Below are 26823 nucleotides of genomic sequence, written 5' to 3' on the forward strand. Positions count from 1 at the left end.
GCTTACGTCTATTACCTGACAAATATTCACATATTTGAAGAATAAAATTGAGTTATATGCATTCTTCTAGACTACGCACATGAAGGAACATGAAAAATAGCCATGTAGTTAAGAGTTTTCTTATGAACAAACGACAAAATGGATAATCGTATACATGGTAGATGATTAAAGGATAACTATCAATTTTCATAGTAAATTCAGTCCTAAGTTTATATCTCAGTGTATCTTTTTTCCAGAAACCAAATGGGTGTAAGAATCTGTCTTGTGATGAGCTCTACTGTGTACATTTCACCTTTGTTGTCTTCCAGGAGCCCTTCCCTAGCTTTTCCTTTACACTGGACCAAGTTCCCTGTTCTGCTCCATGGAAACATGCATTCATTAATCAGATATATCCCACAGGAAAAGATGCCATGGCTACCGGAAAATAAAAGCACAAACTAAACTTTTGAGATGGCCATCTGAATAAATTTTGATTTGAAATGCTTTATTAGTAAAGAATCCTTTTCTTAATTTTTAGAAAGAGAGAACCTGCTTGCATTATGCTGTGAAGAAAAAATTTACCTTCATTGATTATCTACTAATCATCCTCTTAATGCCTGTTCTGCTTATTGGGTATTTCCTCATGGTGAGTACAACAATTGTTAGAGCAAAGGGTAAATGTGGAGATCAATGGTGTGACTCATTGACTCTTGACAGGCCAGTGAGATGTTGAAAAGAAATAATAACAAAAGAAGCCTTTGGTTTGTATTCTGTAATTAACATGTTCAACATACATCCAGTGCTGTAATTGAAGTACAGCAAGAAGAAAGGTAGCAAAAATAGTTAATCAATGGTAACGTAATCCATTCAATGTCGATTTAGAAAATAATTTAATCTTAACTAAGACTTTTCTGAAGGGAGCAAAAAAAATCTGAATATTAAAAAACACCCCTTCTAATTTTTTTTCTCCTTTTTTTTAAAAGAAGAGTTTCTGTTTTGGATTTATCTATCTGACTTTCTGATTTTAAGTACTCCTCTGGTGGTGTGTTGAAAACAGCTCCTAAGAGTTTGCATCCAGAAGTTGACACACACAGAAGATACTTGTTGAGAATTTAAGCCCATTTTCACCTTGATGAATTTCTTCATGCTTGGATGAATCTTGGCAGACAGCAATTTTCTTGAATAAAGAAAGATGTAGTTGGTATCGGCATTCAGTCATATAAGGAGTAGAAGATGAAGCTTGAGCTGGTGTTTGTTTTAGTTTTCCCAATAGGATAACAGATCTGCACTGACTTACTCACTTTTATCCATCTGGTTTCCTTTGTGCCCTGTTCCACCTCTCAGACATGACTCAAGAGATGCATAATTTACTCTAATTAAATGACCAAGCTCCCTCCTTGTTGTAGCTGATAAACTGCGAATATTGGTTACACCTGTTAACATAAGCCACAGAACAAGTCTGCCAATCAAAAATGTTATTACTTTATTGGGTATTTAAACGCCACAGAATTTGAGGAACTATAATTAAACATGATAATGTTGATTTTATATTTGAATTTATAGGAGAGAGAAAAGAACTTTAATTCACTGATAAAATATAATCTGCTCATATCCTCAAATAATTCTTTAAAAATTCATTGTGTATTTAGCACATAGCATTTAAATATATGTAGTTTGGGAGCAGGGAGAATCTGTCATTTATTTACAAACACTTTTAGAGATTCTAAAGATAAAAATTACAACTGTGATTAGAAGGCTCATTCAGAATGTGTTGACACACACTCTACCTTCTAAGATGGTTCAATGTTTAGAGGCTGGAGGTCTGGGCAAAAATACTAATCGTAATGAATAGCTCAGCTCTAATTTCATGTACATGCAATTTATTAATGGGCCCTAAAGTTGTAAATTTGTGATGAATTAAAAAATAAGTGACATAAGAGGAAATGATAGGGGAGGAGACAAGAAAGCATTAGGTTATTTCAGAGAAAAGTAGGCCGAGAAAGGTCATTTAGGAGGTGATACAAGAGGGAAGCCTAAGGAGAGATAACTGAATGGAGCTTCCCAGGTGATGACAGGGTTGAACTCCAGGGCTATACCCAGATAAGCAGGAAGAGCTTTGCTTCTTCAGGAGACTGGAAGTTGGGGAAGACTCCAACAGGCTTGTGGTCAGAATCTCAGGGGACTGGGAAGGAAAAGTGAATTTCTGAGGAGCCCTCGTTCATTTCATTAATTTGTTCAATTCTTTAACACATGTTTATTATGGACCGCCTATGTGCCAGATGCTGTGCTAGCTGTTAGGGACATAATGATGAACAAAATAGGCATAGTTCTTGATCCCATGAGAGTTAGAGGGTGGTGGGGAGAGTCATTAATCAAATGGCACAAACACATGTAAAATTACCACGAAGCAGGTGATACAGAAAGGCAACTGGTGTTAGGATAGCTAAGAAGGCGGGATTTCACCTGGTCAGGTGGGTCAGGGAAACTTCTTGGAGAAAGAGGGACTTGGGCTGATAAATGAAAGGTGAACATGCCAGGCAAAGAACGGAGGGAGGAGACTTCTAGGCAGAAGGAACTTCCTGTGCAATGATTCTCAGGCAAGAGAGACCCTGGTGGGAATGAAAGACTAATAAAGGCCAATGTAACTCGAACAGAGTGAGCCAGGAGGCGCAGAGTGAGAGAGAGCCCAAGGCAGGGCCATACGTGGAGCCAAAACACACGGGGCTTTGTAGGTCATGCTGAAGAGTTTACTTTTGTTCTCAGAGCAATGGGAAGTAATTGCAGAGCTTTGAGCCAGGAAGGGAAAGACAGGTACTAGGTTCCATCCTCAGTGGAATTAGGTAGGTTTGGGATGGGACCTGAGAAGTACATTTCTAAGGTTCTAAGGTGCCAATGCCGCTACTTCAGGACCACAGTCTGAGAACCTGGATTTAATTAATTGATATTGGGGTGGGTGAGAAGCTGGGGGAAATTTTAGGAAAGGTGCATGCATGCATAGGAGTGTTGGGATTAAAATGAAGTCTATTGATTAAATAGTCTCAGGCATAAATTGGAGAAACAATTTGTAAATAAACCTTTCTTATAATTACCATTTGTAATAGGTATCAAAGACAAAGCAGAATGAGGCTCTTGTAAGAATGCTACTTGATGCTGGTGTCGAAGTTAATGCTACAGATTGTGTAAGTTTATACTTTTAGCCATTTTGAAAAAATATTCAAAATGGTATTTGTAGGTAGTATATTTGTCATCTGTACAGTTGCTTGCTTTATTTTCCTAGTCAATTTTACATTTAGTTTTCTTTTATTTTCTCCTTTTTTTCCCACTGACAGGCAACCGTGAAGTTATTTATATTCTGCTGAATTCATGGGAATAATACCTGTATTGATTATAAAGCATTTTTAAAAGAATTGGCTTTAATGTTGTTGAGACATTAAGGAAAACGAAGGCTCTGATAACAAAATACCAGCCATAGTAGTTAAGAAGCTATAGTGAGAAAGCCCATAAGTAAGTCTGGGCTTGCCACTTTTTACTTCTATGAGTTTGAGCAAGTTGTAAACTTATTTTACTCTCAGTATCCACATCAGTAAAATGGGGATATGGATAATACTTATCTAACGGGCTTGTTCATGTAAAGCACTTCGCACATGCTTAGAATGTAGTAAGTGCTCATTGAATGGCAACAACTGCTGCTGTAGCCAAAATCCCAACCCACTGATGCGAGGCCCCATGTGTAAACTAAAGATAGATAAGACAAAGGTCAAAGAAAAATCCCAATGATGGTAAGAGCAGTGATAACAACAGTAGCAGCATCCGCTCACTTCTTCCTGTTTATAAGCATAAGGTCTTGTTTTCGCTTTCACCTCTGTGCTCTTGCACTCATCTTCCTTACTCAATGATCACAGGAAGACAAGTTTATTTCTATGGTGTTTTGCTTATGGTGATTGCATAAAATTTTGGAGTCCCAGTTCCTTATTGAAAAAGTAGGCAAGTGGAAATTTGATTCCAAAATACTAACATTCTATTTGTGATGCCTAACATATTTTATGTGTGTGCACATCTGTGTATTACCATTGTTTTATAATAGAGAACATGGCCCCATTCCTGTTTCTATCAATTATTTACATCATTTCGGTTTTGCGTATGCTGGTATCATGTTTAAATGCAGGCAGGTGTGTGTGTGTCTGTGTGTGTATGTGTGTGTGTGTGAGTGAGAGAGAGAGAGACAGAGAGAGAGAGCACAAGAAAAATAACTTTATGAAATGTATATTCTCCTTTTATTTCAAATAGAACTTTTGGATAAATTTGTATTGACAGCTACTGTGCATTACCATTTCTTTAGATAACTTTGAAATATATTAAGTAAGAGATTATTAAAGATGAAGTTAAAAGTTTGTTGAAGGGTTTTCTGGGTCTTTTCATTTAAATTCAATAGATTTAAAATTCGTGCCTGTGACCAAAATTTCTCTAGGATATTTTCCCAGCTGTTTATGTGTCTCTCTCTCTAGATAGAGATATTGCATTCCTTCAGCTAGGCACAGTGGCACTCGCCTGTAGTCCCAGCTACTTGGAAGGCTGAGCTGGGAGGATCACTTGAACTCAGGAGTTTGAGACACATGCATGTACACACACAGACGTCACTTCTAATAGCAAACATTTTTCAAAAACTATCTGAATATTAAAATCTACTTTCTAGGTAAAATAGTGTTTTGTATTTTGGGGTAATTAGACTCTATTTCACATGAAAAAATTCAGAGCTAGAACTTCCATTTGTCATGCTACCACTTAATAAAAATACATAATTGCAACATGATCTATAATTTTAGAGGTGTTTGTAGGGAATAGGATCCAGAGCTAACTCTGTTAGTTTTGATAGCCAAAGATATGATTTCTTCACTTACTTTCACTTACTAACACCATGGTTGCTTGGCTACTTTTCCAAAGGCCAAAGTTTGGACACTAATGCCCTAGCTATTATTTTTTTGGCCTGTAGTGTTTTAAATTAGTACCAACAGAGTAGATGCACTAGCGTATAACACATAATAAAAGCTGTAACAAATCACGTTTGGGAAACATCTCTGTAGAACTGCACTGATCTTGTAGGTGTCCTGCAGCAGCAAGAGCACCCAACTTCTTCAGTAGGAATCATCATCAAAACCATAGAGGATAATATTTATGTTAAGGTCCATGTGGAGACTCTTTAAGGGAAAAGATGGTGACATGATCAAGGTGATGATCACCGAGGCATATAACACGCTACAAAGAAACCTTGGCACAATTCAGCATCAGCTTTTTATAAGTTGCATTCTTTAGTTTAGAACAGAAAATGAAAAACAAAAAGGCAGAGATTGATGGCTTATATGACACATACATATACATTGAGGCAGAGAAGAAAATTTTCTAAGTACTAGAAATCGTTGTCTATCAATGGTTTGCAGACTGTTTTTCTGCTTAGTTGTATGCTACAAAGTGTGAAAAGGATTTGCCAATGAAGCCACATGCTACGGTCTGTGGAAAGCCCAACTTATGAGCTGAAGTTTTGGCCCTTTGTGTTTCAGTATGGCTGTACTGCGTTACATTATGCCTGTGAAATGAAAAACCAGTCTCTTATCCCTCTGCTCTTGGAAGCCCGTGCAGACCCCACAATAAAGAATAAGGTAAGGGTCTGTGGACCGTGGTCTGAGGTTCCTCTAGCAGCAGCATCTCTAATCTAGGCCTTATGTTGAAGTAAATTATTTGCCTCTAATGTAAACAACAGTAAAATTAATCATCTTCATGAATGAATGAAGTTGTCCTATTACTATTAGGACTGACTACCTTTTAAAGCCCTTGCCGACCCAGAGAGTCAATCAGTCTAAGCTATTTATGAGATCTTGGGCACTCTATTGGAAATAACTGTATTCCCCTTCCCCCCCTCCCCCAGCATGGTGAGAGCTCACTGGATATTGCACGGAGATTAAAATTTTCCCAGATTGAATTAATGCTAAGGAAAGCATGGTAATCCTTGCGACCACACCGATGGAGGTACAGAAAAAGTTAAAGACTGGATTCTATCTTCATTTTAGATAGTTGGTCTGTGGGCCACTTAACCTGGATGCCACCATTTTATGGGGAAAATGATGCTTACCATGGTTAATGTTTTGGAAGAGGTTTTTATTTATAGCATTGTTTACTCAGTCAAGTTCACCATGGCCATAATCCTTCTAAGGGAAACACTAAAGTTGTTGTGGTCTGCACTTCAGTCAGAAACTGATGTTTCAACTAGGCACAGTGGTACATACCTGTAACCCCAGCTACTTGGGAGGCTGAGGTGCGAGGATCACTTGAACTCAGCAGTTTGAGAGCAGCCAGGGCAACACAGCAAGACTCTCTCTTAAAAAAAAAAAAAAAGCCCTGGTGTTCCAAACTCAGTCTTTCCTGAAGAAGAGGATCAGAGTTATCTTCTGAAACAGCGTTCTCTCTTCCCAGTTGCATCACTCTTATAAAAAGACTGTCCAGTCTATGTCATGCCCTAGGAGACAAACTGTTCCTCCCAGCCCCCTTTGAGTACTGAGCAGAAGAATCAAATTATTAAATATGTATGTTTGTATAGAATGTATGTGTATGTGTGTGGGCTTAGAGATTCATGTGTAAATATTCCTTTGATGAAGCAATTTCAATAAAAACATCTATCAATTATCAGTGGTGAGTGTGTTTACACCACAGAAACTGGCAAATTGACAAATCAGAGTTTTGTTTGTTTGTTTTGCTTTCCATAAAGTTCGTTTACCAGCATACCACTAGAGATTTTGGTTTACAAACAAAAGCCATCTTGGTTTGAGCAGGACTATGCAACTATCTATGCAAATGTTCGTTTAAAAAATCTTCATGATCCTTTTGTAAATACAAGGTGGTTACTAAGCTTGTTAGTTTTGTTTCTTTTATTGATAAATGTAAAATATTATTGTAACTTATTTGGATAAAGTTCTTCAAAAGAAACAGAGCTATATAATGAGGTAGGATCTGGATTATTTGTCTAAGTGAGAGATTGTGAATATCAAAATATCTGTCTCACTTCCTCTGTGAATGAGACAGAGTAGAGAAATAAACTCACTTAAAAATATGTTGAATTTTGAAAATCAAGACTGAATCTCACATAGCTGCAGACAGGGACTAAGCCAGCTTCTCTGTATGTGGTAACAAGTACAGTCTAAGAATGAAAGATTTACTATCCTTGAAAGCTCTAATGAAAATCGAATCCAGCAATATATATTCAACTGTGTACACGGTTTTAAGAAACTTATTTTATGAAGGAAGTACTAGTGTGTAGATATAGATTCTGAAGTCTTTAAATGTGTCTTAATAAATTAAGATTCGCTAGCATTGAGCTGAGCTACCAGGTGACCCTTGGGGACAAAAAAAACCACACAAATGAATTTCACACACCAGTATACCTTCAACAATATACTTTTGACACACACAAACCTTTGATTTTGTTTCAGAGATTTTGCAAAATAGTACCAATGTTATTTACAACTGTCATCTTTGAAATTGTGTAAAAGTGGAATAATTTTCTGAAGAAATAAATTGTGGTTTGTGAATGAGTTGTGGTGACTGACATTAACTTTGTCAAGATTAAAGGATAAAATGTGTGACAATTTGTTTAATCAAGCTCATGACATTATGCAATTTTCTCCCAAGCTTTTAATTTTTGGAGGCAGAAAATTGAGCCAGAAATTTCTAGCCATTAGGTCTCCTAGCAACAAGCTGTAAAGACTCCAACAAGCTTGGACTAGAATCTAGATACTGAAATACACATGTATGCTTTATGTAATGCAGAGTGCATTTATTGAAGAACTCATAAACATCCTATAAAATTTTCTTCCCTGAGATCCAACTATAAAACTTGGCCTTATTCTGAGAATACTTAACGTATATTTCATCCATACTATAACATTGATTTTGTTGTTGTTGTTGTTAAAGCAGCTCAGCTTCCTGAGGTAGTGTTATGTCTCTATGGCAACAAGGTGAAAATGTCTAGCTTATTTTGTCAAAGTCAACAATAATCAAGAGACTCCAGACCTCAAGATCTGTCCCAATTTGTCATTTTACTTTAGTGCTCCAAAAATATGGCTTGTAGAAAAAAATAAGTGTTTTAAAGAGATTTACCTGAATGATATAGAGAATGTCTAGATACTTTCTGGCTGTCAGTTAAAACTACCCTTCAAGATGGTAGAATATATAACAGCATGTGAAACCCGTATTTACCCAATAAGGACTAATTTACTGAAAAAAAAATGTAAACATAAGTGTCAGATTTAGTGCCAAGTGCAGGGAATCTGAAAAATGTATACTAGGTCTCTGTCCTCTGTAATTCTGCCTTTATGGGTCCTAGCCCCATCCCCCATGAGGCTGTCCTAAGCTTGTCAGTGTCGGATGCTTCACAACACGGCCTCACACCGTCCCTGGGAAAGGTTGGTCTCCTCCTGCTGCATCAGATGGATGATTTCATTGTACATACGTTGAGGAGCATCCAAACCCCAGATGAAATCCACGTGAGCCCATTCAGGAATATTCTTATGGTAGATGAGGTTGGTCACCTCGGAGAGCAGCATTTTCACGTCTTCTGGATTTGAAAGCCAGTCCTGACCTCCTGTCCACATTGCTGTAGGGACTGTCATATCTCTGACTCTGTACCTTACAGGAGTTGGCTAGAGAAAATGAATAGTTCTTAACTGTAGGCAACATTTGGACTTTCAGACTCATAATTTATGTTTCCAATAGACATAATAAACATGCCATCTGTTGTGGTGAAGGGTACATGGGTGTTAGAGTCACACAACTCTGTTAAGAATTTCTGTTGCTGTCCTTACTTCAAGGTAAAATTACTTAACATTATTGAACCTCAGTTTCTTCCTCTGTTACTGGGGATAATATCTGTAATAACTTGCTAGATCAAATGAGAAAACACAAAAAAACACTTAATGTCTTGTACTTATTTTATCCTCCTATTAAATATTTTGTAAATAAATTGTTTTTAAAAATAATTCTCCTGTTCTTTTAAAAGATAATTTCACAAACATTTCATGAGACAAGAATTATATTCCACAGAGAAAAGCAAGGAACCTGCTGGGAAGGGCTCTGCATCTTCACAGTCTTTATGTGATCCCAGGCAGCCTTTGAGGCAGGCCCAGCTTGACTGCATTTGCCAAGACCATGGCCTATGGCACACAGGTAATTTGAGCTAAAGGGAAGTAAAAGTTAAATACCTGCTCCAACCCTTATTCCTCACCCTTCCCCACCAAATATACCAATTAGTATTCCTAATTCCTAGGAACTTTCTGTATTCATGCACTGTTAGTAGAATGAGCTGAGTTGGCTGAGCCCTTGAGATTAATCAGCATCCAGAACTTTCCTCAGAAGTGGTAAGGCCCATTTCTTACTCAGGAAATCCACCATGGAGTCTTGGCTCCAATCCTAGATGCTCTGGTTTCTCTTTGTGGCTCCCTAAGAATTTAGAGCTATGGCCCAATTTGGATAAGGAAGGTTGAAAACTTCTATGGGGTTAGTAATATTTTTTGTCATTTTACAGGTGAAAAGATTGAACTAAATGTCATGTCTCGCTCTGAGTTTCTGTGATTCTGTGATACTTTTTTGTGTGTTTCTTTTCTCTTCCCCTCCACTCCCATTTTCTGGTGCCTATTCTGCATGAATCAATTTCTCTAGAACTCAGTCCATTAAATGTTGATAAATTAAAACCATCTTAGGGCCAGGCACAGTAGCTCACGTCTGTAATCCCAGCACTTTGGGAGGCCGAGGTGGGTGGATCACTTGAGGTCAGGAGTTATTTAAATAAATAAATAAATAAATGTAAAAAAAAAGCTTTGAACAGGAATACTTTCCCTAAAGACATATTATGGGACACGGTGAAGAAGGACTTCAAGAGAAGCAGCTGATACCAGAGACTGAGAGCTCGCTATCCAGGAGCACTGCACAGTTTGTCCAGTTTCCTAGCATTTTACCTCTAGATCAACATACGGCAGTGGATGTTAATTATGATGTGAGGCTCTCAAAGAAAGACTAAACTGTGTCTAATCTGCCCCTTCCAACTCTGCTTCTATGGTAAATACTTATTTACATTCACACACATGATTACCAAAAATCTTCAGAAGATTTTATGTTCTAAAGGGCATACCTACGCAATTCTGAAGCTCCACACTTTGATATCTTAGTTCACAGCATTAGCTACATATTTTCTTGGGTAATGTAATAACATTTTAAAAATTTAACTTGCAAATTACAGATTCATTGAAAGTATATCCAGGGAGAATGCTTATGGGCTTTCTAAGCCCAAAATTTTTATTTTAAAGGTAAAGAAATCGAAGCCTGAAAAATTAAAGCAGCCTAGCTCCTGTTACAGAAGTTTATAGTGCAGAAGCAAAACTTATACAGCAATCCTGACTTGCCATTTCATGTTCTTTTTACTGTGCTATAAAACAAACTTACTGCCACCATCCCATTTGTTTTATTCTAAAATAATCCTTTTAGTGTCTACCATAGACTGCACTCTTCTCTTGACTAAATCTACTTCATCTTGCTCCTGAGAAGCCCAGTACCTTGTTCAGGGAGACAGCCTCAGCAAAAAAGGCCTCCTACTCCATTGTAAAAGCAGAGAGTTTTCTTGGCTAAACTGTGAACTTAACCATTTTCAAATGGAGTCAAACATGAACTATTATTTTCTGCCTAAATTTTCACATTTTATTCCCTTATCTAGAATAAACTGTCATTATAACTTCCCTGTCATACATTTCCAATGTATATATTTTCAGCAGATGGTCTATTCGATTCTCTTACCTGATTGCATTTTCCAGATTTTGGTCTCGCTCCCCCAGTCAAATGCCCGAAGTTCACCAGAATTCACTGCCTAAAAGGAAACAAAAATTTGCAAGGTATTCCAATGTCTCAGTGGATAAGCATGGTGGGGTGGTGGAAATGTGCTACCCAGTGTGCACTCGTGAGGGAAGCAGAGAGCAAAGGCTGAGCTGCTCTTCCGTTCAACATTGGGATAAGCGTCTCAGGAAAATGGTAAGAAAGAATGAGGCCCTTTGAGAAGAAAGAGGGACTACATAAATTCTTAATCATTGCATTATCAACTCCAGGAAGTACATACTCATTGTAGTTAATGTGAGTGGGTATCCTCCACAACTCTGTGGGCTACAATGGGGCATTGTGCCCTGGAATTGTGCAATGTAGTGATCCTGGAAGATAGCAACCAAAATTTAATCCAACTTAGAATTCTTCTCTGGTTTTGAAGGTACAATTGCGCGCGCGCTCTCTCTCTCTCTCTCCCCCACCCTCTGTCTCTCTCTCCACCCTTCAACAGAGAGAACTCTCTCCTTCCCCCGTCCCTCTCTCTGTCACACACACCACATAGACACACAGAGGTGTGTGTTTCCTGTAATTGCAGGTAAAGTTTGCAGTGTGAAGGACTCCTGTGAATATCTCTTTTGACAGACCCCACATTAGCATTTTTGTTTCTAGTTGACTGTATTGTTGGAGAAGCTGAAGAGAAGATGTAGAAACATAATTCTGTCCAGCCACATCTTTGAGGTGTCTACAGATAGAGAGAAGTCTCACTTGGATCATCTAAATTCATACTTTTAAGATCTAAAGAAGTCCTTAGGCTACTTCTGTCCTTTCTTCCCATTTCTTGAAAAGTGTCAGTGATCTAGATCAAATTTTCCATCAAAATAGCATCGACAATATTGCATTTCATCTTAGAATAAGTGTGAAATAATCCAATAATCCCTGGGCTATCTAAAGGGTGTCCTTTGACTATTCTATACAAAATATGAAAGGACATTTAGCAAAGACTGCAAATTCAACATTCTTACCTGGCTCCAGTGTAGAATATTTTGCACAGATGTTCCGGCAAGAGTGTGGGCAACATATACATTTGCTCGGCTCTGTAACAAAGCATGAGTATTTTGGGGGACATAGAAAAACTCACAAGATGTATACCCTGTCAAGACCAAATCTCCTGGGTGTCAGAACAAGAAATGGGAACATTATTAAATTATCAGCAATTATCTATGAAACAAAAATATGTACATGCACATAAATAAAATGTCACTAAATGTATTGCCAGACACTGGTATTTTTCATCTGAGAATAGCTTCTTATCAGAGATCTGGCCTCTACTTAAAAAAAAAAATTTACTAGTGATATTTAGGATGAGGGCTCTGGTATTGGGCCTGTATTCAAATCCTAGCTCTGCAGTTTAATTTTTAGGTGAATTTGGGTGAGTCATTTAATCCACTAAATCTTAGTACACTAATCTGCAAAGTGGGGATGTTAATAACACTCATAGGCTTGGTATAGGTTACAAATTAACCTAGTATGTAATATATGCTTATCAAATGGTTACTATAAATCAAATTATTAATCTTAAAAAAGAAGAAAAAATCTCCAGAATTAAAGAAATGTTGCCCCAGCTGCTGGCAGTGCTGCTGGCAAACAGCCCTCCACTCTCAGCCTGCTTTGAGGATTGCTCCAATTGTAGGGAGATACATTGCCCAGTGCTCCCCTGTTACTGGTGCGGCAACATTAAATGACTGATTGACATGGTGTATAAAGACTCAGCCCTCTCTTCCTAACTTGAGATGGTTCTGAAGGGTCATCCTATCTTCACAAATCCCTGCAAGATCAACGAAGTCTCCTATTGAGACTGCATCACTACTTGACTTTTTCATCTACCTAATCCTGTTTCTTTTCCTTCTCTAGGTATTATCCCTAGAGCAGAACCCAAATCATTGCTCACATTAATCTCCATCTCAGAGTATGCTTCCTAGGGAATCCACCCAGTGATACCAACTGGTAGCCTAAGCCAAAATGAAGGTCCCTGATGTTCCATCAAAGAACTTAAACTACAAACCTACAGGACCCCAGTGGAGGGTAGAGATGGATGATGCATGACAGTTCTCTCTGTTGTGTAACACATGCTAATCGCGCTTTTTAATTTAATTCACTGTAGTAAAGCTGCTTTCAGACCTCTTCCACCTATAGTCTGTGATTTAATATCTAGCAATGCCCTTATGTTAACCTTGTTTCAGTCCATAATGAAGCATTTCCCTTATTTCCTTACAGTTTGGAGAGAACTGAGTTACTGGGAATATATCATTACTATGAGTCTTCACTGGCATTAGCTCTCCCTCCAGGGGTGAGCCATATGCCTCCCAGCTTTATGCTGGGACTCTGGGAATTTACTAGGCTCCCACTTACCATATTCATATTGTTGGTGTTGAATCCACCCAGAAGTAACATGACATTACTGCAAATCTGATCAAGAATCACCTGGCCACAAAGGTAAATAACAAGCTGTCTGAGAAATCTGGTCTGATACAGAAATTCTTTTTTGCCAAACAATCCCTGTAAAAACATGAAGTGACATAGTAGTCATTACATGACAGACAGAAAAGATGTGACTGTAATTTTAAAAGTTTGTTTTAGGAAATTGGGCTAGAAGATTTTTCTACGTACATAGGAAATTTTCTGAGGAGTCACATACCTTGATCATCATATCTGGCAGCAACAAAAATTTGGTCCCAGGGCTTTTTGCATGCTTAACAGTGGCTACGGGTGCTAAAGCAAAATACATTTTGATTTTCTGAGCCAGCTCTGGCATGGTGGAAAATGCAATAAAGCCTACAAAAGAAGAAATATATCAACATGAATACTGAATATTTTTAGAACTCATAAAATATTTATTTTGCTTTTAACAAGATATTTCAATAATTATGTATTTGTATCTTACCTCTCCTATAAAATTATAAGGTCCTTATGATACCAGCATATTTGCTTTCAAGTAGTAGGTGCTCAATGAGTTAAATAAATAATTGAATATAATGACGTTGGCTTTGAGAAAATGTTTATATTGAGAGATATGCTATATCTAGACACATATAGCAAAGAGATATGCTATATCTAGCGCATGTGTGTATATGCTAGACACATTGCTGGGGACTACATGAATCTGAAGATGACAAGACCAGGTCTGAAGGAAGCACAAGATGACTGATTTCAGGGATAGAGCTTGCGTCGTATGCTCACATTTCTTCTGAGTATACAAACCTGCTTTTCTTTGAACCTACCCATGGTGGTGCCCTGTGAATAGCCGACATAATAGATCTTTTCCTGGCCCGTTTTCTGCAAAATAAAGTTTATCACTGCAGGAAGGTCAAACCTAGCCATCTCATCATAACTACAAGGGGAAAAGACAAAGTTATATGAAAAGTTATAATCAGAAACCAACAAAAGCACCCCCACCCCCCGCCGCCGGGTTTACAAACAAGCCCTTGAGTTATCAACCCTGAATGCTTGTTACTGTGTCCCTCACAACACTCAGAATGGATTTCTTTCAAACCTGTGGTGCATGGGTGTCTCTGGAGTTACAGGTTGTCAGCGAACTGCTGTTTTCTCAAGATGTTGTCATACAGCAATAATCATCTTCAGCTAATATTTACTGAGCACATAACCCAACTCCTAGTGGAAGTGTCCTGTTCTACTGTTAAGCAGAACAGCACAGGGCTATGCAGATTCATTTACAGGAATAGTTATAAAGATGTTGAAGTGGCCCTTCTCTGATAGGTATAAAAAGTGAGTTGAACATCAATAGGTAATTTAAATAAAAGCATTAAACATCTTTTGTACGAGCATGAGAGATGTGTAAGTCAGATCAATGGTCCCTAGGTGATATGGTTAGGTTTTGTGTTCCCACACAAATCTCATCTTGAATTGTAATCCCCATAATCCCGTAATCCCCACATGTCAAGGGAGAGACCAGGTGGAGGTAGTTGAATCATGGGCGTGGTTTCCCCCATGCTGTTCTCGTGATAGTGAGTGAGTTCTCATAAGATCTGATGGTTTTATAAAGGGGTCTTCCCCCTTTTGCTCAGCACTTCTTGCTGCAGCCTTGTGAAAAGGGTGCCTTGCTTCCCCTTCACCTTCTGCCATGATCATAAGTTTCCTGAGGCCTCCTCAACCACGCTAAACTGTGAGTAAATTAAAACTCTTTACTTTATAAATTACCCAGTCTCGGGCAGTTCTTTACAGCAGTGTGAAAACGGACTAACACACTAGGCTTAATAATTTCCTTTCTTTTTTTTAATGCTGCCTGGTCTCTTCTCCTTCTGGAGTACTATTATACTATTACCCCCGTACAAGGAAATGGATCTACACTTCTCTCATTCCAATCTCAATCACCTGAGACCAATCACCATTCTCACCCTGTTAGCTAGACCCAACCTTCTACATGGGAAACTCAGCATTCCTCACTACTTCAACCAAGGAATCACTAGTTAATCAAGAAAATTGGGGGATATCATGTTAAGATAATGATGACTTAACCAAAATAAATCAACCAAATGCTAGAAGCCATAATTTTTTACCCATTTTTTTGAAAGGCAGACATGTCTACCTCCATTCTCAAGATTTTCATGTACCTGAAAGCCCAGAACTCATCTTGGTCTATGGAGAGGGTCTTGTGTTTTCGAGACCAGGCATTTCCCCTGCTGTTCCCCATCCACACGTCAAAACCAGCATCTGCCAGAATGAAGCCCAGGCTATTATTGGGCAGGTTAGAAATCCAGTTGCTAGCACCTCCAACTAGGCCATGCTGCAGTAACACCACAGGCCTGGAACCTGCAAAAAGAGACAATTTCAACTGTGTGAAATGTTCTCTCCCTTTCTTGTTATCCAGTAATGAATAAGAGCTTTCAGATCAAACAAACCTGTGTTCAGATCTTGATTCAGCTGCTTGCTAGCTTAGTTATCTTGGCCAATTACTTAACCTTTGTTATGTGTCCTGATTTCTTCATCAGTAAAATAAGATTTGTGTTATGCTTTAATAAAATAGAGCACAAGGAATGGATGGCATGTTGCCTGGCAGAAAAAGAATCTATAAAGTTTAACTTCTGTTGTTAATTTTGTGTAATTATTATCAGACTTGTCTGGGCTCTTCAGAAATATTGAAAGTGCCCCAGTAGATGGTATAGTATGATTATTAAGGTGTATATATACACCATATGTATACACACACCATATATATAACATATACACACACCATATATATACACACACTATCTATATCTATATCTATTTCTCTCTATATATATAAATGGTTTAGTGATTAAGAGACCTTGTCAAAAGGATCCACAAGCCAGCTTGAAGGAGCTCCCACTGTTCAAATACAAAAATATTGAGCATCAAAATAAATAATTATAGTAAAGAATTATATCCCATTGAATAAGAATGCTCGAGTCCATGTACCGACCAATAAATAAATGAACACATAAATAATTGGAAGGAAAAGCTCTTATTTACAGAATGCCGTTTAGTAAATACATGCCATTTAGTAAATACAAAACATTGATTTACAGTATAATACCAACTAACAAATTCAGAAAGATTGAAATTATCAGTGAATGTTAAAATTAGTGAGTAAAAGTTTAAAGACAGAATATTACATATCCTGAAAATATCTTCCCATGACTTATTTGTTAATTACAAAAGGGAAAATACTAACTTTAGAAAAACCTGTCAGATACCACCTTAAAAGTCATTAGTTATTATCAGTATTGGAACAAGCCAACATTATTTGCTTCATAATATGATGAACCAAGAAAGATCTGACTTCACTTTTGTGTTATTCCTGCCAAAAACATATAACTTGAATCACACACACCATGAAGAAACATCAGATAAAGCAAATTAAATCCCTGTCCAAAACTCTTCAAAAATGCAAAATCAAAAGACAAAACCTTAGAAATTGTTTATGAAGGGAACAGACTTGATGGCCAAATGTAGTAAATGACCCTGGATTAGATTATGGACGGGAGGAGGGAAAACAGCTATAAAGGACTTTGGGACAATTGACAAAATTTGAATATAGACTATGAATTAAATACTAATGTCAATCAATGTTTGTTTTCTAACTTTGATAAATGTATTGCAGTTATAGAAGAGAATACTCTTGTTCTTAGAAAATACTCGCTGAAGTTACTTAGGGGCAAATAGGCATGATGTATGTCTCAAATTTACCATCAAAGGTTTTGGAAAAAGCATTAAGATACACGTAAGAGATGGGCGAGAGATAATGATAAAATAAATGAGGTAAAACTGTAAACACTTGGTAAATTAGGGCAAACGGTATATGGAAGTCCCTTGTACTATTCCCAGAACTTTTCCATAAATTGGAAATTACATCAAAATAAAGAATTACAAGAATATCAGTAGAGAATAGAGAAGGATGAAGGGTTTTAAGAATTCTAACGTGCTCAATAAATTAAGGCATATATATAATTTTGTCATTAGCACATTTGACTGAAAGATTAATAAAGTGCTGCCCTATTAGGAGGAAATAATACATCATGCCCTCAACGGGACTTGTGCGAATTAAATCAAATCATGAGTGCAATATCCACACCACAATATAGCTTAGAAGACACCTGTAGTAAAAAACAGCTTTATTGCTTTCATTATTATTGTTATAATTCTCTAAAGCAAGTGACTTTCTGAGCTGCAGCGTCCTCATTAGCAAAATGAGGATAATTGCCCACCTCACAGGATTTTGGCAGGGGAGGGGTAAATGAGGTACTGTGCATTAAGCACTCAGCATGCTGCCCGACTTCAGATCAGATGGGTAGCTTTTGTTATTATTGCTGTAAAGGGGTACCAAACACACTTGCAGTCTCCCTGTAGGACAAAAGCCCTTCTACACCAAACTCATCCAGCATCTTGACAGTCTTCATGAATTCCAATCTGCCTCATTTTATCTCTCAAGGGAGAGAATGTGTAGGTCACTGTGGACTGTTAGTGAAGGGCCAGGAGAAAGGAACTCGGTGTTATTTTAGGTTTTCCTTGATGTCTGGTCGTTTAGTTCATCCTCTTAGCTCTCAGGGAGGTGACCTCAGCTGTGTTAACACAGGACACTCAAACCAAGGTGATCAATGCTCCCCGTGAGAGTCTTTAGGGCATTTCCCATGGTTACGGTCTCCTTGGTTCTACTTAGCCATATAGTTTGTTCTTGTGATTCCCCTAACAAGAGGACTGGCTCATTTATATCATTTCAAACATCCCCTAGGTCTTCTATTTAAATTACAGCCAGCAGGTGAGTATGTAAGGGCTAGACAGCTGTCATTTCTGAGGATGGGCCAGCCTATTTTCTTTCTCGATATTGAAGCCAACTAAGATCCTTTGATAAAGATAAAAAGGCCACTTCCACAAGCTATAAGCTTTTCAGTAAACATTTTCAGTTGTTTTCAGTATGAATTTCATTGGGAATTTCATTTTGGCCTCTCTTTGAAAGTGGTGAAAAACTTTTTTTTTTTTTTTTTTTTTTTTTTTTTTTTTTTTTTTTTTTTGATACGGGAGATTGCCTCTGAAGAGGCACATGCCAGCAACACTGGCCACTAGTGAGAAGTATTCTGCACCAGCTGGACCAAGGAGCCAGATTCCTTGAACCTCAAACACCTGGGCAATGTGTGAACAGTCTGAATCAACAGGATGTAAGAAAACAAATTCCATCCATGAATAGAGGCTACAGATGACCCCCATGCCTAATAATTGCTAAGTCACTTGATTGCTTGGAAGAACTGTGCTTTGCCCACTCCCCTGGGATTCATGGGGCCATGTCCCCAGGCTCTTCATTTATTTATACAAAATCTATAATTCATCTCACAAATATTTATTAGCATCAGAATGTGCTCAGCACTCATTTAGTTACTGGTTCTAGCCTTGAGCAAAGCAAATGATGTCTCTGCTCTCATTGAGTTTACCCTTTGATTGGGGGGAGACAGATGATATACAAACATGAAAATATCTATTATATCAGGTGATGGTAAGTAAGTGCGATATGGAAAAGTAAGCAGGGTAAGGGGCTAGAACTCAATAGGTAGCAAAGAGCTGCAATTTTGAATAGGGTGGCCAAGGAAGAACTCTGATAAAGTCGGCCGAAAGAAGGGCCAAAGCAAACTGCATAGACATCTGATGAAACAGTGGTCCAGAGGAAGAAATTTAAGTTCAAAGATGCTTAAGGCGCATGCTAGACATGTATAAGGCACAGCTGTGCAACTAGTAAGAAAAAAAAAAGTTTTCAAAAAGCTACACAAGAACAAATTAGAGTAAAACAGAACCCCAAAGTTTCTTTTCTTTTTTTTTTTTTTTTTGAGACGGAGTCTCGCTCTGTCACCCAGGCTGGAGTGCTGTGGCCAGATCTCAGCTCACTGCAAGCTCCGCCTCCCGGGTTCACGCCATTCTCCTGTCTCAGCCTCCCGGGTAGCTGGGACTACAGGCGCCGCCACGTCGCCCAGCTAGTTTTTTGTAGTTTTTAGTAGAGACGGGGTTTCACCGTGTTAGCCAGGATGGTCCCAAAGTTTCTTTACACCAAAGCCCAATAGCATTTGTCCAGCATTTTCTGGTCCTAGTTAAGAACATGGGCTATAATGGCAGAGAGAGATTTTATTTGAGTGCAGGTTTTACACCTCACTAGCAAGCACTAGCACAGACTTTTTGGGTAAGTTACTTAACATATATGAGTAGCAGTTTCTTAGGGTAATTGTGAAAATTAAATGAGACTAATACAAATAAAGCACTTATCAGTATATCTGGCATATCAAAATAACACAAGAAATTATATTATCTGTACACATAAAAGACAATATAGTTGCTACTATAAACCTACTGCTAGAATATTAAAAAGAATCCAGCCAAATAGAATGAAAAATATTAATATTTTAGTAATGAAGACAAATGTTTAAAAAGATAACAATAGCTGAAAATCCCACATACAAAAGTGTGGAATTGTATGAACTATGGAAACATATCAAACATTTAAAATGTACATATACGCCAGGTGCGGTAGCTCATGCCTGTAATCCCAGCGCTTTGGGAGGCTGAGGCAGGCAGACCACCTGAGGTCAGGATTTCAGGACCAGCCTGACCAACACGGAGAAAACCTGTCTCTACTAAAAATACAAAAATTAGCTGGGCGTGGTGGTGCATGCCTGTAATCGCAGCTACCGGGGAGGCTGAAGCAGGAGAATTGCTTGAACCTGGGAGGCAGAGGTTGCAGTGAGCCGAGATCACACCACTGCACTCCAGCCTAGGCAACAAGAGCGAAACTCCACCTCAAAATAAAATAAAACAATAAAATAAAATAAAATGTACGTATAGAACTTTTGTTTTTCAAAAGCCCTTAGTAAAAAGCTAGGCAACATCTTAAATATTTTAAGTGCTCTTTAGATGAGGAATACAGAGTATAGGAGTGGGCTCCAGGTGCCATAATAAAGCTTGAATTCTTCATAAGCAGAGGTTGGTATGGTCTGTTCAAGGAAATGTCAGTAAATATTCTAGAATGTCTACATAGGAGGGGTTTTGGGGAATGGGTTAGGTGCTAAAATAAGTCAAGAAATGAACTTTTCTTGAAGGTGTGTTTTGAAAAGCAAACACTATGTTTAATTGAGATAATTAGTGGCAGTGGGGAGGGATATGGTGGTGGTGATGGAGATTATGGGGAAACTGACACCATCCTTTGACCTGAACAATGGACGTCAGTCTGCACTAAGAACCCAGGCTCTCTTCTGCATTCAAATCACAAGGAAGTCGTAACTGCAGAGAAGACTGCTGTGTTGCGGTGACATGGCATGACCCATACCTGTCTTCTTAGGTTGCGCTAGGCCTCGAGGAATCCGGTTAACAGAAAGGATATACCCATCTTCAGTTGTGACTTCATATTCCTCACAGGGATAGCCTTGATGTTGGATGATTTCGCTCTATGGAAAAAGCACAATTTCTTTTGAGTTCAGTTCTCTGTGGCTATGTTCTCAATGATCCAAAAGTAAGAGTAGATTCCTTGATGCTGTAAAACTCAAAGTCCTTGCTTTTCCCAAGCTAATCATGTTACCTTAGAAAAATCTGCCAACCCTCTCTAGTCCTTACTTTCTTTGTCTTAATATGGAAACTGGACTAGAATTATGGTTCTCAAAGTATGGGCCCTGGGACAAAGGCATCAGCATCACTTGGACTAATCTGTTAGATATGCAAATTATCAGGTTCCAACCAAACCTACTGAATCAGGAACTCAGAGGATTGGACACAGCAGTTTGTGTCTCAAGCTCTTTAGGGAATTGTGATGTACCCTAATGTTTGAGAACCACTGGACTGGAACCCTGATTCCAAAACCTTGTTGTGCATCAGAATCATCTGGGCATTGCAACATACAGAGTCTTGAGCCCACTTCAGGTTACAGATCAGGTGGTTCTAAAGCAGCCAGTGGGACACCTGTTCCAGGACAGCTTATGAGCTTTCCTGGGTCATGCATTTCCTAAGATTCTTTCCAGTTCTAAAACCACAGACTCAAGAGCATTGATTCCTAACATTTTCAGGTTAAAGTTCCCTCTGTGAATTTGAGGAGAACTATAACAATGGATATACAGTGGATACAAAAACATGGTTTTGCATTCAATTTCAGGAGTTTTAGATATCTTGTTGCCTATATACAAACCCCTGGTTAAGAATCCTTATTCTACACGGTAGTTACATGTAAACACTCTGGAAAATTTGCAGCTGCAAATACCTTCTAAGCATCCTCACTATTCTTGCGCATTGTTATAACGCAGAGAAGGAAAGAACCATTTGCATTAGGGGCTGCTTTAAAAAAGAGCAAGAGAGAAGAAGGCCAGGCATCACATGCCCAGGTAGAATATAGGGCCAAAAAAGCATAGTCATTAGGAGAAAGCTCCCGGGTCCCACTGTCTGAGTTTTAACCCTGGTTCTAACAGTAATATATGAACTAGCTGCATAATCTTGAGAAATTTAGTTAAACTGTTCCTATGCTTCAGTTCACTCATCTGTAAATTAGGAATTCTAATGGTTCATAGTCCATGGGACTGTTGTAATAAATGCAAAAAGATAATGCACACATAACACTAACTGTAATCCCCAGGACATAGTAGGAACTCAATAAGCATTAACTACCACTATAATTAAAACTCAATGAACCAAGCATTATGGAATGCAGTGTATATGTGTGCATGTATGTATGTGAGACACCATTGTCTACTTAACCTTAACATTTTATAGGCCGGGCGTGGTGGCTCACACCTGTAATCCCAGCACTTTGGGAAGCTGAGGTGGGCACATCACGAGGTCAGGAGATTGAGCTCATCCTGACCAACATGGTGAAACACCATCTCTACTAAAAAAAAAAAAGAAAAAAAAAAAGCCGGGCGTGGTGGCGCATGCCTGTAATCCCAGCTACTCAAGAGGCTGGGGAAGGGGAATCGCTTGAACCTGGGAGGCAGAGGTTGCAGTGAGCTGAGATCACGCCACTGCACTCCAGACTGGCGACAGAGTGAGACTCCATTTCAAAGAAAGAAAAAATTGTATAAGTATCTCAAATTTTAGCATGCATCAGAATTACTTAGAGGGTTTGTTAAAACACAAATTGTGGGACCCCACTCATAGTCTGATACAGCAGGTCTGGGTTGAACCCAAAAAATTGACATACAAGTTCCCAGGCAAAAGAGATGCTGCTGATCTGACGGCTATCCTTCAGGAACCACTGTTGTCAACTATTTGGGGAGATAAGATAAATATATGAAAACATGAGAATGGAGGAAATCTGACAAGTCGTTATTGAGAGGATATGTGTAATGTATCAGATGAGGGGTGAAGGATGAGAGTGGAGGAAGGAGCAAAGGAATTCTGAGCAGGAGGAGCAAAATGAGCAGGGCTGGACAGGCAAGGTCTTCTGGAGGAAGAATTTGACTGGGCCTTGAGGTTGAATAGAAGTTGCTCAAAAGAGCCAAGGAGGTAGGGATTGGGACATGGACATCTGAGAAGAAAAGGAACTACAAATGCTGCAAATGTTGTCTATAGGTGGCAAGATGGTCCACATGCTATACTTGACAGGAAAGTTTATGCAGGACAATAAATGACTGGTCCCATGCACCAGAAGTGCTGTCAGCAGATAACACTTGGCTGTCATCTTCTGTAGGAATGGCCTCAGCTGTAGAAAGCCACTTCCTCCAAATTCACATCCCTTCCTGCCACATCCAGTGATGGACCTGTTTGTGGTCTAAAGGCCTGGTCATCTCAGCCCAACGTAGGACATCTCTGAAGAGCAGTTTTAGCTCCAGAGCTCCTAAGGGAGTTCAGTGAGGCTGTTTTGAAGCCCGTATCAAGATTTGATTTCTTTCTTTCCTTACTCCTGATTCTCTACTTCCTTTCCACAGGTGATGATGATGATTCTCCTTAAAAAACATTTTTGTATGAATTCTGCCTCAGAGTCTGTCCCCCAGAGAATCCAACCTGGGGCAAATATTTATTCAAAAAATGGAACATAATGCAGCAAGGTGAAATGATGTTGTGAAAGGATATTTAAAACGTTGGGAAATTCTTCATGATGTACACCGTTAAGTAGAAAAAAATGTTGGAAAATAGTAAATCGTACGTGACATGTCTTTTTAAGAAAACAAAACCTCACAGACTTAGAATGAAGATAAAGGCATGACAAAGCAGTTCTGGGTGCAGAGTACATTGGTGACTATTGCCTTCTTTTGTATTTTTAAAATTTTCTATAATGAGCATATATTGCTTTTGTAATAGTATAAAAAAGTCAATGTTTAAAAGACCATCCAGATATAGGTTGCTTTCAGCTCCTTGAATCTGGCATGTTCTTAGCTGCTCTAGCTGTCCTATGTGCTGATCTTGTTGCTACCACCCTCTCAAGTAACTGCTATTTATCTTTCAGATTTCAGGCTTTGAAACCGTTCTTCAGCAAAGCTTTCCTAAGCTTTCTGCATTAGTTCCCCTTATTTTATGTTTTCTTCTTTTATCTCATTGCTCTTATAATGATTAATTGAGGATCTGTCCTTCCTGCTGGACTATAAGCTCCATAAAGTCAGGGCTTTTAATATTCTTAAATCTCTCTAACCTTAGTGCATAGCATAATATCATGGACCTAGTAGGTGCTCAGTAAACACTTGCTTAAAAAATACATGCATAAAACTAGTTATTTATCAAAGTATAAGATAGACCATAATCCATATTACATGAGTATACAGAGTCAAATCTATGCAGGACAGGTGAGCTCCAAAACCGGGGCTTACTCTGGGAAGGCTCTTGGCTTTGCCCAGGAAAGAATTCAAGGGCGAGCTGGTAATATTAGACAGTAATCTTTTACTGAATGGTACTGCTCCTTGAAAAGCAGGGCTAACTCATAGACGGTGCTCCCAGAGTCAGTAGTGCATGGGCTATTGGCAGCTGTAGTTATGCCCACTTATAACTACTTTTAATTTCATGCAAATTAAGGGGTAGGTTATTCAGAAATTTCTAGAAAAGGGGCAGTAACTTCTGGGCCGTTGCCATGGAAAGGGGTAGTAACTTGTGGGTCATTGCTATGACATTTGTAAACTGTCATGGTGCTGGTGGGAGTGTCTCATGCTAATGAGCAGCCAGGGCAACTAGAGGATGCCTTCCAGGCCACCTGCTGGTTCTTGCTGGTTTTTTTCACCGCCTGCTAGTTTGTGCTTGTTTATTCGCTGTGTCCTGTTGGGACCAGAAAGTAAGTCCTGCCCGTCTCCCACCTCAGAACCAGTTCAAACTCGCAACTACTTTTATTCTGTTTTGTTGAATTTACACCAATCATGTGAATTTTCTATTTTACTTTGTTTTTTCCAGGCATAGTTGCTTAATGGCAGAGCCTAATTCAATGGGCTTTGGTCTACAGACTCCTGAAGCCCCAATAGTGTGTAGGTGTGGTTACACCCAGTGGGTGGAGCCCAGGAAGATCATCTCTGTCTGCCACTACAGAGATTCCCCTCACCTCCAAACCAGAGGAATTCAAGTGGGACAGTCTCAGGGCCAGAAGGATGACTCCTGAGGACTGATACCAATGTGCTAACTACCTAGACAAACCACCTAATCATTGGAATGGTCAGAAGAAACCTGATATTCAGCACCATGAAGATACAGAATATTTCTATGGCCTGTCAGTTTTTGAACCCATGTAAGGAAGCTTCCATAGAAAGGGTCTTAAATCAGTATAAATACATGTTAAAGTTCCATTTCCTGAGAGTTTGTTAGATAAATCTGTGGAACATGGACATTGCACAAGATCATCTTACTCATCTGGAGGTAGCCTCTCCTCTTTCTCACCTGGGAGGATTTATTGCATAGTATTTATAATTATAAACTTTGTGTTTAGGCAGTCCTGAATTTAAATAGTAGCTATGCTATTACATTGGTGTGGCCTTGTTCAACTTGTTTAACCTCTTTAATCTCAGTATCTGGATTTGAAATATGTGAATGATCCTATCTACTGCACAGGGCAGTGAAATTGAAATAGAACAGTCTCTCTGCACCTTGTGTCACAATCCCTGCTATGGGTAAGTGTTACCATAGGGTGACCATTACTAAAACCCAGCTTAGAATTTGAAAAGTAACCAAAAAAAAAAAAAATCCTGGGAAACCTAAAGAGAAGTATTGTCATTTATGCATTTCACTTGTAGGAGGTTCTCTGTAGCACTAACTCAGGGTCCTTTTATTGCCATTCAGCAAAGTACCAGTCCAGAAACAGGATAAAAAGAGTAGATTAGAATGGTATAAGATGCTACTAGAAGTGGGTGCCCTGATAGCAAGAAGCAAAGGCTGACACCTTTACAATATGGAAAAAAAAAAAAAAAGAATAAAAAATACAGACAAAATGGAAATAATCAAGGGACTGGGGTTAACTTAAAAGGCCTTAATTGTTTCTCCACTCATAGAATGAACCAAAGTGTTCAAGGAAAAGTTAAATTGTGTTTGAAGCCCAAAGGGATTAAGTCATTTGCCCAAGTTTACTAAATTTGTTTGAGGAGACCCCAGGTCTACTGACATCCAGTTTAGCATTCTTGCCAGTACGATTTGCTACTTCATCACTATGCTCTTCTAGTATGAATCACCACCATGTATAAATATAATACATAATGTAAATGATACACAGATACAAACGTTAACATGTTAAGTATCTCATTTCCCAAAAATCCCAACTTACAATATTCATGAATGCTTCTGGGTCCACAGCTTTAGTTGGCATATGTACTGAATTCACATTTCTCTGGAACATATACGCCACCAGAATCAGAAGCCACATCTCCATTCTGTGTGAGACAATCCACTTTCTTGACAAGGTTTCCAACATGGTCCAACATCTGCATTTATTTTTTCCTGCCAATGTAACAACTAATTCTAAACTAAGAAGAATCTGTAGGTTTAAAAACTTTTTCACGTATTTTTCTGCAGCAATTCCTTCTTCCAATTCTGAAGCAAATTAAGCAAGCTTAGTTGATAGGGAAGGGAGAACACAAAGTGGGCTGGAAACATTGCCTAGGATGTCCCAATACTATCTGGCTCCTCCCATTTTTCCCTCACACAACTTGTAATCCCTGATCCTTCAACTTCCAGGTGTGTAGAACTTTCTTTGATGTGACCTGGAGTTTTGTGCATTTGGTACAGTCCATTAAAATCCCTGTACTTTATCACCAGGTAATAAGGACTATAGGGAACCTCTTTCCTTCCACTCCTAGTTTTTATCTTTCTTTGATAACAAAAGATGGAATCTACAGAAAGCACTGAAAGTTTCTATAGTCATATTCTGGGTCTTCAGTGATCACTGTTATTTGGTTAAGATAAGTGTTGTGATAAGTACTTTTATTTAAAATATCTAAAATTTTATGGACATTTTCCATTTTTAGGGATAGGTGAGAACATTATTATAAGAAAACGAATCTTCCATGTTTAGCCCATTTCTGTCTATTTCAATTAAATAGA

General features: G+C 38.6%; 2 protein-coding genes across 2 annotated transcripts in view; one reads left to right on the forward strand and one right to left on the reverse strand.

Annotated features, from left to right (window-relative positions):
• The window catches only part of ANKRD22 (ankyrin repeat domain 22), a 24597-nt gene extending 17038 nt beyond the window's left edge, over positions 1 to 7559 (forward strand). The window contains exons 3-6 of the mRNA XM_017867513.1: positions 518 to 625; positions 3081 to 3158; positions 5535 to 5633; positions 5900 to 7559. Coding sequence (XP_017723002.1) covers positions 518 to 625; positions 3081 to 3158; positions 5535 to 5633; positions 5900 to 5977 — 363 coding nt within the window. The 3' untranslated portion in view covers positions 5978 to 7559. The remainder of the gene's footprint in view (positions 1 to 517; positions 626 to 3080; positions 3159 to 5534; positions 5634 to 5899) is intronic.
• On the reverse strand, positions 6882 to 26194 carry LIPM (lipase family member M). The gene is given in 10 exon segments (XM_017867502.1): positions 6882 to 8666; positions 10810 to 10828; positions 10830 to 10879; positions 11850 to 11921; positions 13237 to 13383; positions 13523 to 13659; positions 14106 to 14215; positions 15456 to 15654; positions 20666 to 20783; positions 26048 to 26194. Coding segments are annotated over 10 exon segments (1269 nt in total). The 3' UTR covers positions 6882 to 8396.
• Positions 26195 to 26823: the final 629 nt, after the last annotated feature.

The sequence above is a fragment of the Rhinopithecus bieti genome, unplaced genomic scaffold (genome assembly GCF_001698545.2).
Source record: "Rhinopithecus bieti isolate Rb0 unplaced genomic scaffold, ASM169854v2 scaffold_53, whole genome shotgun sequence".
Lineage (NCBI taxonomy): Eukaryota > Metazoa > Chordata > Mammalia > Primates > Cercopithecidae > Rhinopithecus > Rhinopithecus bieti.